At 39.6% G+C, this 13715-nt stretch overlaps 1 protein-coding gene and 1 pseudogene across 1 annotated transcript; one reads left to right on the top strand and one right to left on the bottom strand.

Moving 5' to 3' along the window:
• Positions 1 to 2749: 2749 nt before the first annotated feature.
• On the top strand, positions 2750 to 6043 carry LOC144650229 (uncharacterized; annotated as a pseudogene).
• Positions 6044 to 6675: 632 nt separating this feature from the next.
• LOC144648442 (uncharacterized) lies at positions 6676 to 11499 on the bottom strand. Its single transcript, XM_078507995.1, has one exon. The coding sequence runs from the start codon at positions 11497 to 11499 to the stop codon at positions 6676 to 6678; it is 4824 nt and encodes a 1607-aa protein (XP_078364121.1).
• Positions 11500 to 13715: the final 2216 nt, after the last annotated feature.

Here is a 13715-nt window from a genome sequence, read left to right as displayed (position 1 = left end):
ACGCCATACAAACAAAAGATATTTTAAATTACATATCACTTGTAGCTAAGTATTATATCTTTTGTACGACCCAAGACTGCGATGATGTACCTTTTGACGGCTTTCCTCCTTTTCTAAAAAACAGATTGGATACTCTACAACATATTGCAGTTAGAAATAAAACTATTAACAATTTCGAATTAAAGTGGAAAGACTTTATGTAAGCTTATTTCCTTGTTTATTTATTTTTCTTTATTTTTTTTTTTTTTAAATATTTTTATTTATTTATATTTTTTCATTTACTTTATTTTCCTATGTACCTGTACCTTTATTTTCATATGTAAATTGTAACAGTTTATAAACTACGTAACTTAATTGTAACTTACGTCTGCTCTTTTTTTTTTTCTTTCCTTTTTTTTTTTTTTTCTTACACTGTAACATTTGTACAATGTTAAAATGGCAATAAAGATATTAAAAAATAAAAAAAATAAAAAAAAGTTACACAAAAAAAAAAAAAAAAAGTAGATTGCGTTGCTTTAAATTGCTGACAAGTCGCCTTGCCTTGTTTTTTCCCCCACGTTCTTATTAATTTTTCTTTTCGGCTTTTGTCTTCTTCACTCTAACATGATAACATTTGTCCTACTGCGATCCCGCTGATTTTTCATTCATAATGTAAGGGATGCGTCAGGTTGGAAAGTGAAACTAACGTGTGCGGGGAAGCGGATCCATTGCGGAAACTTGTTGACATTAAATTTCGAAAAAGTAAGCGGTCCACAAAAATATACTTAACCTTGCAACATCAATTTCTCAATGGGGTCTACGTATAACAGGGTAATGAAAAAAAATAGTGAAGTTTGAGTGGAAGTACTACTGTTATCCAAACGAAATTTGTCATGAAAGAAACCACCAACATTAATTTAATTAACAATTCGTGAATGAACTTATTCAAGCGAAAAAGAAATAGAGCGGCACGAAAAGATAAACTGAAATAAATGTTCAGGAAAACAATTTGAAATGTTAGTGTATGGTTTGTTTAAGCTCAGTTTTTTCAAGAGAAGCTACAGCAACATCGGATTGGAGAAAAGTATCAGAAAATTTATAATTCCAAGAACGCGGAAATGAGTAATTGGACAACAATCCGAGACTATAAAACGCAGAGCTTCATGCCGCGTGCTTCAAGAATAAACTTGGGAAAGTCTTATCTTTTACTTTTTTGCATGACACAAGGTACAGGACTTACTTTTGTTTAACTTGTTAAATTGAAGTTTCAATTACATTTCAGGCCATCAGCGAACAAAACCTCCGCTCCGCGAGCAGACGAAACACCCGTGGCTAGCGTTCCATCAGATGTAACTGTTGAAGAACCTCCCAGCAAATCATCAAACCCCAAGCCCAGTCAAAGTGTTTCTACCCAACAAGTGCTTTCTGTGGCCAGCTCATCACCCGCATCTTCCAGCAAGCAAACTTCAACAAAGCCTAGTTTGCCTGATGTCAGTGCCACGCACACATTGATAGATGGTTTGTTTCCTGCAGGTGAAGTTGTGCACAGTTTCTACCACTGCACTGAAACGAAATGCAGCTACCAGAAGGAAAAAGGAAAGAAAAAATTCGACCATGCATGGCTCTTTCGAAACGATCTTAGTTACGATGCAACAACAGGGCTGTGGTGGTTGCTTTTCGTCAAGGAACAGGGCATGTATTGTCTGCTCTGCCGACTCCACCATGCCAAGGGCAAGCATAACAAGAGTACATCGTATGGAATGGAACCCGCCGTACGTTTCCAGACCTCGGCACTTATAGAGCACTGCGGTGGGAAGAAACATCAAGATTCGATTGCAGCAGAAATGTTGAAGAGGACCTCGATTTTTCAAGAAAAACTTGATGAGCGTAATCTCCACCGGCAAGAAATTCTGTATAGTGCTTTCATGTCGTTGTACTGGCAAGTTCAGCATTGCATTGCCTACCGTAACTTCCCCTCCATGTTGAAGATGATGCGGGCGATAGGTCTAGAAAAGCTGGAACATTTCCAACACGAATCACTGTGGTCTGTAAGAGGAATCCTCACGACTATGGGCAGAGTGATTAAGGAAAAGATCACAAAGGCTGCAAAAGAAGCAAAGTGTTACGGCCTCATGGTAGATGATGTTACTGACATTCAAGTGAAAGAACAGAACATCATCTTCATTCAATATGTTCAAAACGCGAAAGTGCAAATCCGCTTCCTAGCTGTCAACGATCTACTGGACGGCGCTGTTTCGGCGAACGCCCAAGCCATCACTGACAACGTTAAACAAGAACTGGGGAAGAGTGGCCTTGATATTCAAAACTTCTTGAGCTTCGCATCAGATGGAGCTTCAGTAATGGTTGGCAAGCGCAATGGGGTGTCAGCACTGCTAAAAAGGGAGAATCCGAGGCTGATCAATGTCCACTGCATCTGCCACAGACTTGCTTTGGCTTGTGGGGACTCCAATAATGAGGTGCAGTACATGCTCACCGTCTCCTGTTACAGCTTTACAAGTGGCTGGAAAATTCATGTGTAAAGACGGCGGCATATCTGAAGATGCAATTAAGGGTACGTGACATGCAGCTTCCTGCCGAAGAGTCCAAAAGGCACAAGATTGGCCACAAACTCCAGCGGGCTTGCAGAACACGGTGGCTGTCCACAGACAAAGCAGTACTGGGTGTTTGGCAGGATTATGTGGCAATTCTTTTGACGCTCAGTGCTGAAGAGTTTCGAAATGACGCAACAGCCCTTGGCTTGCTCTCTCAGATGAAAACCGTGAAATTCATAGGTAAATTGAGGTTTTCATTTGTTTTGAGTGTGTGCGTGTGTATTCGTGTGTTGAGGTTTATAATTAGAAGTCTTATAAACAACCAATGATACATTTCTCTCTATTCTTTTTTTACAGGAAGTATTTACATCCTAAAGCTGATTCTTCCCATCCTGGCAACAATCAGTAAGTGCTTCCAAGCTGGTGTAGTGTCATTTGCTAAGATTGTTCCTACACTGGAGTATGCCAAGGAACAACTTAACCAGATTGCCGCCACAGAGACACCTATCACAGTTTTAAAACAGGTAAACTATGTTTTTCACCACTGAAATAATCTTATTTCTTTTTCAAGTTGTTCTACAGGAAAGTCAGTCGAGCAACATATACAGTACCGCTCAGAAATAAGCGTCCATCGTATACGCACCTTATACGCACATACGCATATACGCAGACGCATATACGCACATACGCATACGCATATACGCACATACGCATACGCGCGTATGCAATGAAGCGTAAGCACATACGCAGTTCTTTGTTATTCATTGCTCTTGGTTCTCATTGTGTTGTATTGTTGGAGAAAACAAATGAAATATCTTTGCGAGAAAATTATAAAACAGCGTTGGTCGATCGTGTTTATATGGTGCGCCGTGAACATTAATCATGTTTGTTAACTTTTTTGCAAGATACATCGCACGCGCCGGTGAGACTTGTTTGTGAATTAATTGCCTAATTGAAGCGACACGGCTTAGAAGCGAAAAAAAAAATCTCCGGTTCTATCTGGCGTAAATGGGCGATTCAAACGGGAAAAGTGATTTCAATGAGTAGAAACGATGTTCTATTAGAGTTTTTATGTGCGCCATGACCCTTTATCTTGTTTTTTTTTTTTTTTGACATTTTTTACAAGATAAACTTTTGGTCTCTTCACACGCGCCGGTACGCCGGCGACACTGTTTATGAATTAATTGCCCATTGAAGCGACACGGCTTTAATAAAGCGAAAAAAAAAATTTCTCTGGTTCTATTTGGCGTAAATGGGCGATTCAAACGGGAAAAGTGATCTCAATGAGTAGAAACGATGTTCTATTAGAGTTTATATGGTGCGCCGTGAACATTAATCATGTTTGTTAACTTTTTTGCAAGATAAATCGCACGCGCCGAGACTTGTTTGTGAATTGATTGTCTGTTGAACCGACACGGCTTTAATTGTTGCGAAAAAACATATCTCTGGTTCTATTTGGCGTAAATGGGCGATTTAAACGTTGAAATAATTTCAATAAGTAGAAAAGATGTTGTATTAACTTATTAACTTGTCTCGCAAGAAAAACTTTTGGTTTTTTCGCACGCGCCGACGATTTTGTTTGTGAATTGATTTTCTGTTGAAGCGCGACGGCTTTTAGTAGCGAAAAAAATCTCTGGTTCTATTTGGCATAGATCGCCAATCTACATGGTGAAGTGTTTCCAATAAGTAGGAACGTAGCTTGTTTTAGAGTAATTGTGATACGCAGTGAATATTATTTATAACCTATTCTTGCAAGATAAACTTTTGGTCTTTCGGAACGTGCCGCGAGTCACGTCAAGGCTTAGTAGCTAAAACAAAATCATATCTTTGGTTCTATTTGGAAAAAAATCAGCGAATGAGACGTCGAAATTATTTCAATGAGTCGAAACGATGCTCAAATAAAGTTTATATGCTGCCGCGAACATTTATTAGCTTTTCTGCAAGATAAACGATCTTTCCGCACGCGCCGGTAAGGCCGGTAAGTTAAGTAACGTAAAAGTTATTTCTCCGTTTCTATTTTGCATAAGGCGGCGAACTCTAAAAGTAGAAATAGCAAGCCATCGAAAGAACAATAAACTATGGACAAAAGAAAAAACAATAAGCTTGCTCATACATACTGATGAGCATACGCGTATACAGAGTATACGCACATACGCATATACGCAGACGCATATACGCACATACGCATATACGCACATACGCATACGCGCGTATGCGCAAAAGCATACGCGTTTTTCGCGTATGTTTAGGGACGCTTATTTCTGAGCGGTACTGTACAGTTTTAAAATTTGGAAAACATAACCACTTCTTACACATAATGCCGATGAAATATTGGTTTATCTATATTAGCAACATTAATTTTAAGTCTTCAGCATTCCTAATACCCCCTGTTATACTTGGTTATAGGACTTACAACCTGAAGGACGACTTCACCTAGTTCTAAAAGACTTGCGACCAACTGACCAGCCGGACCAATCATTGCCAACATCACATCAAGAAACACAGTTAAAAAGCTTCTTGAAGAAATATGTTGAAGCCTTGACCGAGAACATCAATGCTCGTTTTCAAGAGTCCTCACCCGTACTGGATTCCTTTAGGATATTCGATCTGCTTTCTGTTCCTGCAAAAACTGATGATGGCTTCAGGTATTGTCTAGTCTTGTTTTTAAGCATTGTACAAATAAAACTGATTGGTGTTCTTTGTGTTTTTAATTTTTGTTTTTGTGATTTTTTTTAAGTGAATATGGCACCAACATGATTAAAAAGCTGGCAGACCATTACTATCCAGGGCCCCAGCATGCAGATGACCGCCAGCAGATTGTAGTTGAGTGGCAAAAGGCAAAGTATGACCTGCTGCAGTGGAAAGAGAACGACCTGCCACAAGCCATCCGTGACGGAGAAGGGTCAATCACAGCCACTGACTGGTGCTTATCCAAATTACTGCAGCCAACCTATCGGTCACACTACCCTATGCTATCCTTTATTGCGGAAGTCTGCTTGAGTTGCCCAGTAAGCAATGCTTGGCCTGAGAGGGGTGCCAGTGTTCTCAAATGGCAGAAGAATCGGTTGCGTTCTCGAATTAAAAATGATTTGCTGAATCCGTTGCTTTAAATTTCCATAAATGGTCCAAAACAAGAGTCGAAGGAGTTGCCATCATTAATCCATGAAGTGGTTGCTGAGTGGCTGAAAGAAAAGGATCGGAGAAAGCTCAAGAGGCTTCCTCCTATCTCAACTGTGGCGTCTTCTTCCTCAGCCATCACAACACCTGCTGCTACTTTGGTACCTGAGGTCATAGAAGTAGACCTACCACAAGAAAATGAACAAGAGGATCAAGAGATGCCATCCTCCTTGGAGCCTGATGACCCACCGTCTTTACATGTTCTACAAAGTGCAGACCTTGAACCAAACTTTGATGCATATGTTGCTGCTCTTGAGCTCCAAGACTGTGATGAAGATCAAATTGCACCCAACATGGAAGATTCTGACTATGAATCGGACTATTTTTCAGATTAGAGATCAATTTTATAACATTGTTTTACCCCTCTGATAGATTTTTAGCCCAAAAGATGTTGTCATGCAATGTGTTGTGTGACATGAGATAAAATGAATACATGAAATACACTAAGTCTGTGAACAAAACAAGAATAATTAATTGAGTGATTGTCAAAAATGTAATAAAGAAAAATATGTTTCACTTATATAATGCAATATTATACTATTCATACTCTTTTGAACCACATTTTTGAAATAAAAATAAACATAAATTAAACCTGTTCTAATTTATTACCTAATGTTTTTTATTATTGGTATGAGATCAGAGAACCAAAAAAATTTGCGTTTCAAAGCAACAAATTTCTCTATTGCAGCAGCTACAACAAGGAGACAAAGTGAGCAAAACTGGCCTAAAATGCGCCCGTTTGGACTTCAAAATTCAAAAATTTCCTGGGGGAGGCCCCCCAGACCCCCCCAATGGGACGGGGCGACCCCCTCCCACACCTACCCCCAATTGGCACTGCGTGCCAATAAATGGCGGCTACGCCGCCATTTTGGTCTCTCCTATTTGAAAATTGGTCCCTCTTATTCAAAATGTTAACAAAAACCCTGACAGTATTTATATTTACAGTAACAGAGTGTTTCTCAAACAGTTATTCAGGAAGTCTTTCTTCATCATTGGGTAACAGAACGACCAATTTGTTATCTGGTCTCTCGATTGTGACGTAACCTCTTCCGTTATATTTCAGTACCGGTTCTCCAGGTTTTGGGTTTTTATACTGTACTTGAACTTTGCGCACTTTGCCGTCTTGTCCTTCGAATGTCTTTGATACCTTTCCCAGTTTCCATTGGCTTCTGATTAAATTAGAATCCTGAATGAGAACGACGTCTCCTACTTTTAAGTTTCTATGTGCAGTATGCCATTTCTGTTGTATTAACAGGCTTGGAAAGTAATCTCTTGTCCATTTCTTCCAAAAGTTGTCTGTAACCATTTGAATGAATTCAAATCGGCGTCGTGGATCGGTTGAATGTGTAAACGGTCCATTAGGTATTCTGGATGTGGATCGTCCTAGGAGAAGATTGTTAGGGCACAAGTACTTATCATCTGGGGAAGTTGGATGTCGTCCAATCGGTCTCTCATTAAGTAAGTTTGCGGCCTCATAACACACAGTTTGTAATTCAGAAAATGTTAGAATGCTTTCACCGATGGCTGCCGTTATGGCTCTTTTCGTTGATTTTATCAGCGCTTCCGAGACACCGTTTTGCCAAGGTGCGTCTGCTGAAGAGAACACCCATTGAAATCCTTCTATGCATCCATAATCCTGTAAACTTTTTGGGTCTAAATTTTTGACCATCTTCTTTAATTCCTCACTTGCGGATACCAATTGAGAACCATTGTCTGAGTAGATCTTGGATGGATAGCCTCTTATAGATACAAATCGTCGAAGTACCATTAAGAATTTTTCGGTACTATAGTCTGGTGAAATATCTATGTGGACAGCTCTTGTTCCGAGGCAGTTAAAAATGATTCCATATGCCTTTCCAGTTGTTCGTTTTTTAACTTCATCTTTTATCTTAAACGGTCCGAATAGATCTAGTGCTGTGTAAGTCCATGCCGGGGCTGGTTTTAATCTTTCAATCAGGAGTTTTCCCATGATTTGTTCGTTTAATTTCTTGTCCAATTTCTTGCATATTACACAGTTTGTTCTGATGGATTTCACCAGTTTCAGTAATTTGATGATCCAGAATTTTGCTCGTATTTTGCTTGCAGTTGATAGCACTCTTAGATGACCTCGATTATGTATGTGCTCGGCATATAGACGTGAAAATGTATGTCCATATGGTAGTAAGATGATCTCGCTTTTGTTATAACTCATTTCCACCCATCCTCTAGCACGTCCCCCAACAACGTAAATTCCGTCGTCTCGTTTGCGAGGGAAGAGTCGCTTGTATTTACCCGATTGGATATCCTTTTGCATCAAAGTTTGTGATTCTAGAATCCAGAAACGTTCGGCATTGTCGATGTCATCTGCTGTTAGCGTTCGTGTTGCATTTTTCAATGTTGGCTTTAGTTCTTTATTATACATAGCCAAAATTCTTGCTGTAACTCGTAGTAATTTTGTGTAATTGGAATATTTTTCGATGTTTATTCTTGACGCAAGTGTATCTTCTGGGTTAGTTTTGATGGTTGGTGAAGATAATTCTAGTTTAATCGTATTGATGGGCATTTTTTGTTCCGAGTATGTTTTCATTATTGGCCATTCAGATTCGTGAAGTTTAAGGAAGTCTGGTCCCTTTTGCCATTTACTGTTTATGTCGATATTGTTTGGTTTACTTCCCCTTGTTAACAAATCAGCCATGTTAAATTCACTTGCGGTCCAGTACCAGTCTTTCATGTTGGTTCCTTCTTGGATCTCTCCCACCCGCACTGCTGCGAAGGTATTGAATCCATAGGATTCCTTTTGGATCATGGAGTGAACGATTTGAGAGTCAGTGATGTGATAACATTTCTCGAACCGGCACCTGCATTGTTCGGTAAGTGTGGTTTTTAGTCTTTTATTTAATACTGCTGCACAGAGCTCTATCCGGTCGATTGATAGTTTCTTGGAAGGTGTGAGGCGGTTTTTGGACAAGATAAGATTGGTTTTGTGGTTTCCATTAGAAAGTGTCCATCTAGCATAAGCACATGCGCCATATGCATCATTAGATCCGTCGCAGAATATTACGAGGATTGGATTTCCCGTTGCTTCTTTAGGTTTAGTGCATCGATTGACTTGAATTTTTTCCATCTCGCTTAGATCCTGGAAGAAGTTATCCCAGTTTTGGTGATCTTCTTCGGGTATAGGGTCATCCCAATCCAATTTTGGGTTGTGAATCCATAATCGTCTCATAAGAATCTTTGCCCTGACAATCAGAGGACTCGCTAATCCGAGTGGATCATAAACACTGTTGACTTGTGATAGAATTATCCTCTTCGTTAGAGTCTTGGGATTTTTAGTAGTCATTCCTTGATTTTGTTTAGGATGTCGTTTCTTGCTTTGGGGTGTGACATTTAGCTTGACTTTGAAGCAGAAATTATCCGTAATTGGATTCCATACAACACCTAGTACTTTCTCGTGTGCTGATTTTATGTCCGTTGGTATAAGGTCCTGGTCTGGAGCAATATTGTCATGTGAATATATCCATTCCTTTATTTTGAAGTTTCCTTTACTCAAGATGGTTTCCATTTCCTTTGTAAGTTTTTTGGCAGTTTCAACATTGTCAACGCTATTAATGATGTCATCCATGTATGTATTGTTTATGAGTAGATTTGATGCTTGTGGGTATTTTTCTTTAGCCATCTCTGCTGTCTTTCGCAGTGCAACAGTTGCTATAGTGCCAGAAGGTTTATCTCCAAAGGAAACTCTTTGAATAACGTACGTGTCCGGTTCTCTAGTTACATCCATATCCCTCCAGAGGAAGCGGTGTGTGTGTTGTTCTATCACTCCTGTTCTGACTGTGTGATACATTTTCTTGATGTCGCCAATGAATGCTGTTTCATTCTCTCCAAATCTGATGAGGATTCCTAGTAGGCTGTTTAAAAGGTCGGGTCCTTTAGCCCAGTATTCGTTTAGCACATGACCCATGTAGTTGGCACTGCTGTTAAAGACAATTCTCACTGGCGTAGATTTGGAGTCTGGTTTTAACACTTCTTGATGCGAGATGTAGTGTGCAGGTCCTTTGTATTTTTGCAATTCTTCTTGTGTAAGTTTGCGAGCTACATCTCTATTTATCATGTCCTGTATCTGTTGTTGATAGATTTCAGCGTGTTTCTTGTTTTTAGAAAGTCGTTTTTCGGTTGATATAAGCATGCCGAATGCTGCTCTTCTGTTATCTGGGAGATCAAAAGGATCTCTGATCCAAGGGTATTCTGCCGTCCAGAATTTTTCTCTTGTGTTATAGCTCAAATTTTTCTCAATTAATGTTAATTCCTTTTCTTCTTTGATTGTGTATGCGTTGCTTCCGAGTGAGCATTTACCGCACTTACATCCACCGCAACGAGGCATACATTGTATTCCGAGATTCTCCATGTTGTAGAAATCTGCGATTCTTGCCATCTTGACATGATGGGCGTGTATGGTTCCAATGAAGGACTTCTCGTTGATTCCTTTCAGAACTGGGTGTGTTCCACCTACGCATCGTCCGAACTGATTTCTCAATAAAAGTAGATGCCCAGAACTTTGTTCCTTTGAGGGGTGGAAGTCTGCATATTCATAGCCTATTAAGGCATCAACTTCTCCGGTGGGCCTTGTTAGTTCTTCTTCGGATACGTCATTGAATAGTTTCGAGATCCCCTTTATATTGACTGCTGGAATGGGGGAGGTTATCTTGTCGATTCCGTAAACGTCGAATACGACTGTTTTGCCCTGCTTGTCAATAAGTGGAAGCTTGTACTTGAAAGTGTCCACATTTTCACTTTCTCCGCCTACTTTGATAATTGACAGCTGAGTTTTGATACCCTTAAGGTTTTCCGCCCTTGCTTTTGCGTTTGTGATAAAACATAATGACGCTCCCGTGTCCCACAAGACGTTTGCAAATCCGTTCTTTGTAGGTATCTTTTGTATTTGGAGTAAGCACGTTTCAATTTCGTTGTTATTGCATACACTTGCAGAACCGCTTGCGGAAGCGATGTCGGTTGGCGATCCTTTGTCCTGTTCTTCTTCGTGTAGTGTTTTTTGGTGAAACCTTTTGCAATCGTTAATGCCACAGGGTTTCTTGCTTATACAGTCTTGAATTCTGTGACCCCGTCTTAAGCAGGACCAGCATGCTCCTCTTTCCTTTAATGTGTTAAGCCTTTCCTGTACTGGCTTTGAGAGATAAACTCTGCATTCATTAGTCCAGTGATTGGCACCTTCATGGTATAGGCATTTGGTTCTCTTATAGCGTGACGAACCTTGTCCTTCTGGGATGGCGACTTTGTCATTCTTTTTCTCTAGGTAAGGAAGAGAGCCCCTTAGTGGAAGGCTGCCGCTTGAGCGTAGCTCTGCGTTTTCGTATTCTATTGCTTGTTTTTGTTCAAGGAGAAATCTTAACAGACTTGGAAACTTGTCTCTTTTATCGACGGGACTGTGTTCGGAGCTTACCAGTTTCGCCCACTCTCTTTTCACATCATTTGGCAGCTTTCTTTCTATTATGCTCACGGAACTGGTTGTAGTTATTTCTTTCTCTAAACCTAACCTTTTCAAGTCTCTGTAACCGTCGTCGATGACGTTGATGAGTTCGACGAATTTTTTACTTTCGCCTTCTCTGATAGGTCTCATGTTCTGAATTGCACACATTATGACGTCAGCGACTTTTGCAGGATCGCCGTATTTTTCGTCCAGTCTCCTCCACATTGCATCAATATCGTCGTCGACGCTTTTTACCGTGTCGGTGGGCTCTTTTCCCAGACATGATCGGAGAACATATGGGGCGTTATCGGAGTTAATTGACGGCATGACTTGTTTTTCAAAGTCTCTTTAAATTGTGGGTAATTTCTTACATTTCCGTGAAATGACGGCATTTTGATTTTTTCAAGTTGTAGCGGATTGCCTTTGTCTTTCGCGTTGTTATCGTCTCTTTTAGCTGAAATAAATGCTTCGATACAGCCACTGATCTCTTGATGGCGCGCGTGCATGTTTCGAATCCATTCGATTTCCTTTTCGACGTTTTCGTAGTCAAGTAGCTCGAGCATTGTGTTATGTACTGCTTTACAGTCTGCGAGCGTGATATGTAAATCTCTTTCAGTTTTGCGCAAAGCTTCTGGAGTATTTACGTGCTTATTTTCTGATTCCATTGCGTCGTGTGCGTGTTCAACTAAAGTGTCAAATGTAGTCCTCATGGACTTCTTTGTTATACTAAATTGTTCCAATAGTCGCCTTAGTTTTTCTTGTTCATGTCTCATTGATTCTTGTTTGTGGAATTCTTCCACTCGTTTCTGCTAGTGCAAGGTTTGGTCGTTGACGTACTGCGCGTGAGCAGTCGCTGCTTCTTCGTACAGTTCTTGTAATTCATTTATCCATGCTTCATTCTGCTCTATTTCGTCTTCGGTTAAGTGTATCATGTAAATGTCATGCTCACCTTCGACAATATTCCAAGCTTCGTGTAAGTCCGCAAAGGTTCTTTTGACCGCATTCATACCTTTGTTATCCTGGATGGACTTCAAGAATTCATTGCGTTTCCTTGTGAATCGTGACTTGGCTGAGGTCCTAATTCTCTTTGCTTCTTCTTTTTTCGCTTCTGCTGCCATTCTTGGAGGATTCTCACAGATTTCGAATGTATCGGTGTGTACCAATATTCAACAAAATAGGCTATCGGTTTCAAACTTTATTCCATTTAGTTGTAGGTAATCTGTAGTCTGTAGTGTAGTGTAGTGTAGTTCGAAATCTGTAAAGTAAGACATGACTGTCTATTTATAGTCTTCACATCACAAAAGGAAATACAAAGAATATTTACCCGATGGCCTTCAGTTGCTGTCTTATCACAGTTGTGTCTGTGTCAATTGAACAGGAATACAATAATTAGGAAATTATCGTTTGTCACGCGTTATGTGCGTGTAATTAAATGAAATTATAATCAATGACGATACAAAGATGTTTTCTAAGACTATTAATTTGATGGGTCAGAAAACTGACATTGTTGGGTTTTTGACCCGGGACCCCTCTCTTATCTGAAACGCTGATTATAAAATAAAAGTTACGAGTAAGAAAATATTATGCATTTTAGCAGCATGGCTCAATTTCGTTTTAAGGTTCCCTTAATTAGTTCCACTTTACTAGACTCTGTTTTTGATGAGTGATAGCCGTAAAAAGGTTCAGTTATTTTGTTCTTGAATTGAATTTTTTTAGTATGGATTACATCAGATGAGAGCAAACAAAGATGAAAGGAAACCTGAACCTCACACATTAATCAAGTTTGCTAATCCTTATTTCAAAGACACAAGTTCAGTGGTAAGCCATGTGTATTCTTGTGTGTGATTCTTTACTGTATATGACATTTTCTTGCATGGCATGTTCATCCAGACAGCATATGTTGCTTAAAGTTTAACGTTAAAAAAACCCTTAATAATTAATTTTGATCTTATCATTCACATTTCTAGGGACCTCCAGATAATGATGATACCAGGATAAAGAGACAAAGTTGTCAAGTTGGAGGTTACCAGGTTTCAAAATTCTGTAAGTCAGCTTTTAAATTCAAAATAATTTTATTCTTTGACCTTTCATGGGAAACTGTACATTTTCTAAAGGCCGACATGCTTACAACAGGCCTTCGACACGAATTGTGTCGTTTGAAGCAAACCTACAACTCGCTTATGACTGTAGTAGGCGTGTGCTTTTCACATGCGACAAAATCATACTGTGTTAACACTTTCTTATACAGTTACAGCTCCTGTAACTGGACACCCTCAAGAAACAGAAAAAGTTTCCATTGACAGCAACTGTCTACTACCGGTAACTAAATAGCTAGCAGCATAAGGGAATACATGTATGTGGCAGCTAACAGGTTTCCAACATTTTAACCCACTGATTCGTACCATTTCCTCAAATGGCCATTTAACAGTACAAATACCAATTTCTAGTTGGCTCTCTTTGCCAAGAGTCTATACCTAAGTACCCCAAAATGTCTGTTGTATTTCAGTGTAGTTTTAAAATATCTTCTGGCATGAGGAGTGATG

Source organism: Oculina patagonica, chromosome 4, assembly GCF_052425735.1.
Source record: "Oculina patagonica isolate OP01 chromosome 4, crgOcupat, whole genome shotgun sequence".
NCBI classification, from domain to species: Eukaryota; Metazoa; Cnidaria; class Anthozoa; order Scleractinia; family Oculinidae; genus Oculina; species Oculina patagonica.
The sequence above is the reverse complement of the archived record's forward strand: the minus strand, read 5'-3'. Positions and strand labels throughout refer to the sequence as shown.

Excerpts from the sequence above, each read along its gene's own strand:
- LOC144648442 (XM_078507995.1), bottom strand. The coding sequence starts at position 11,499 with ATGCCGTCAATTAACTCCGATAACGCCCCATATGTTCTCCGATCATGT.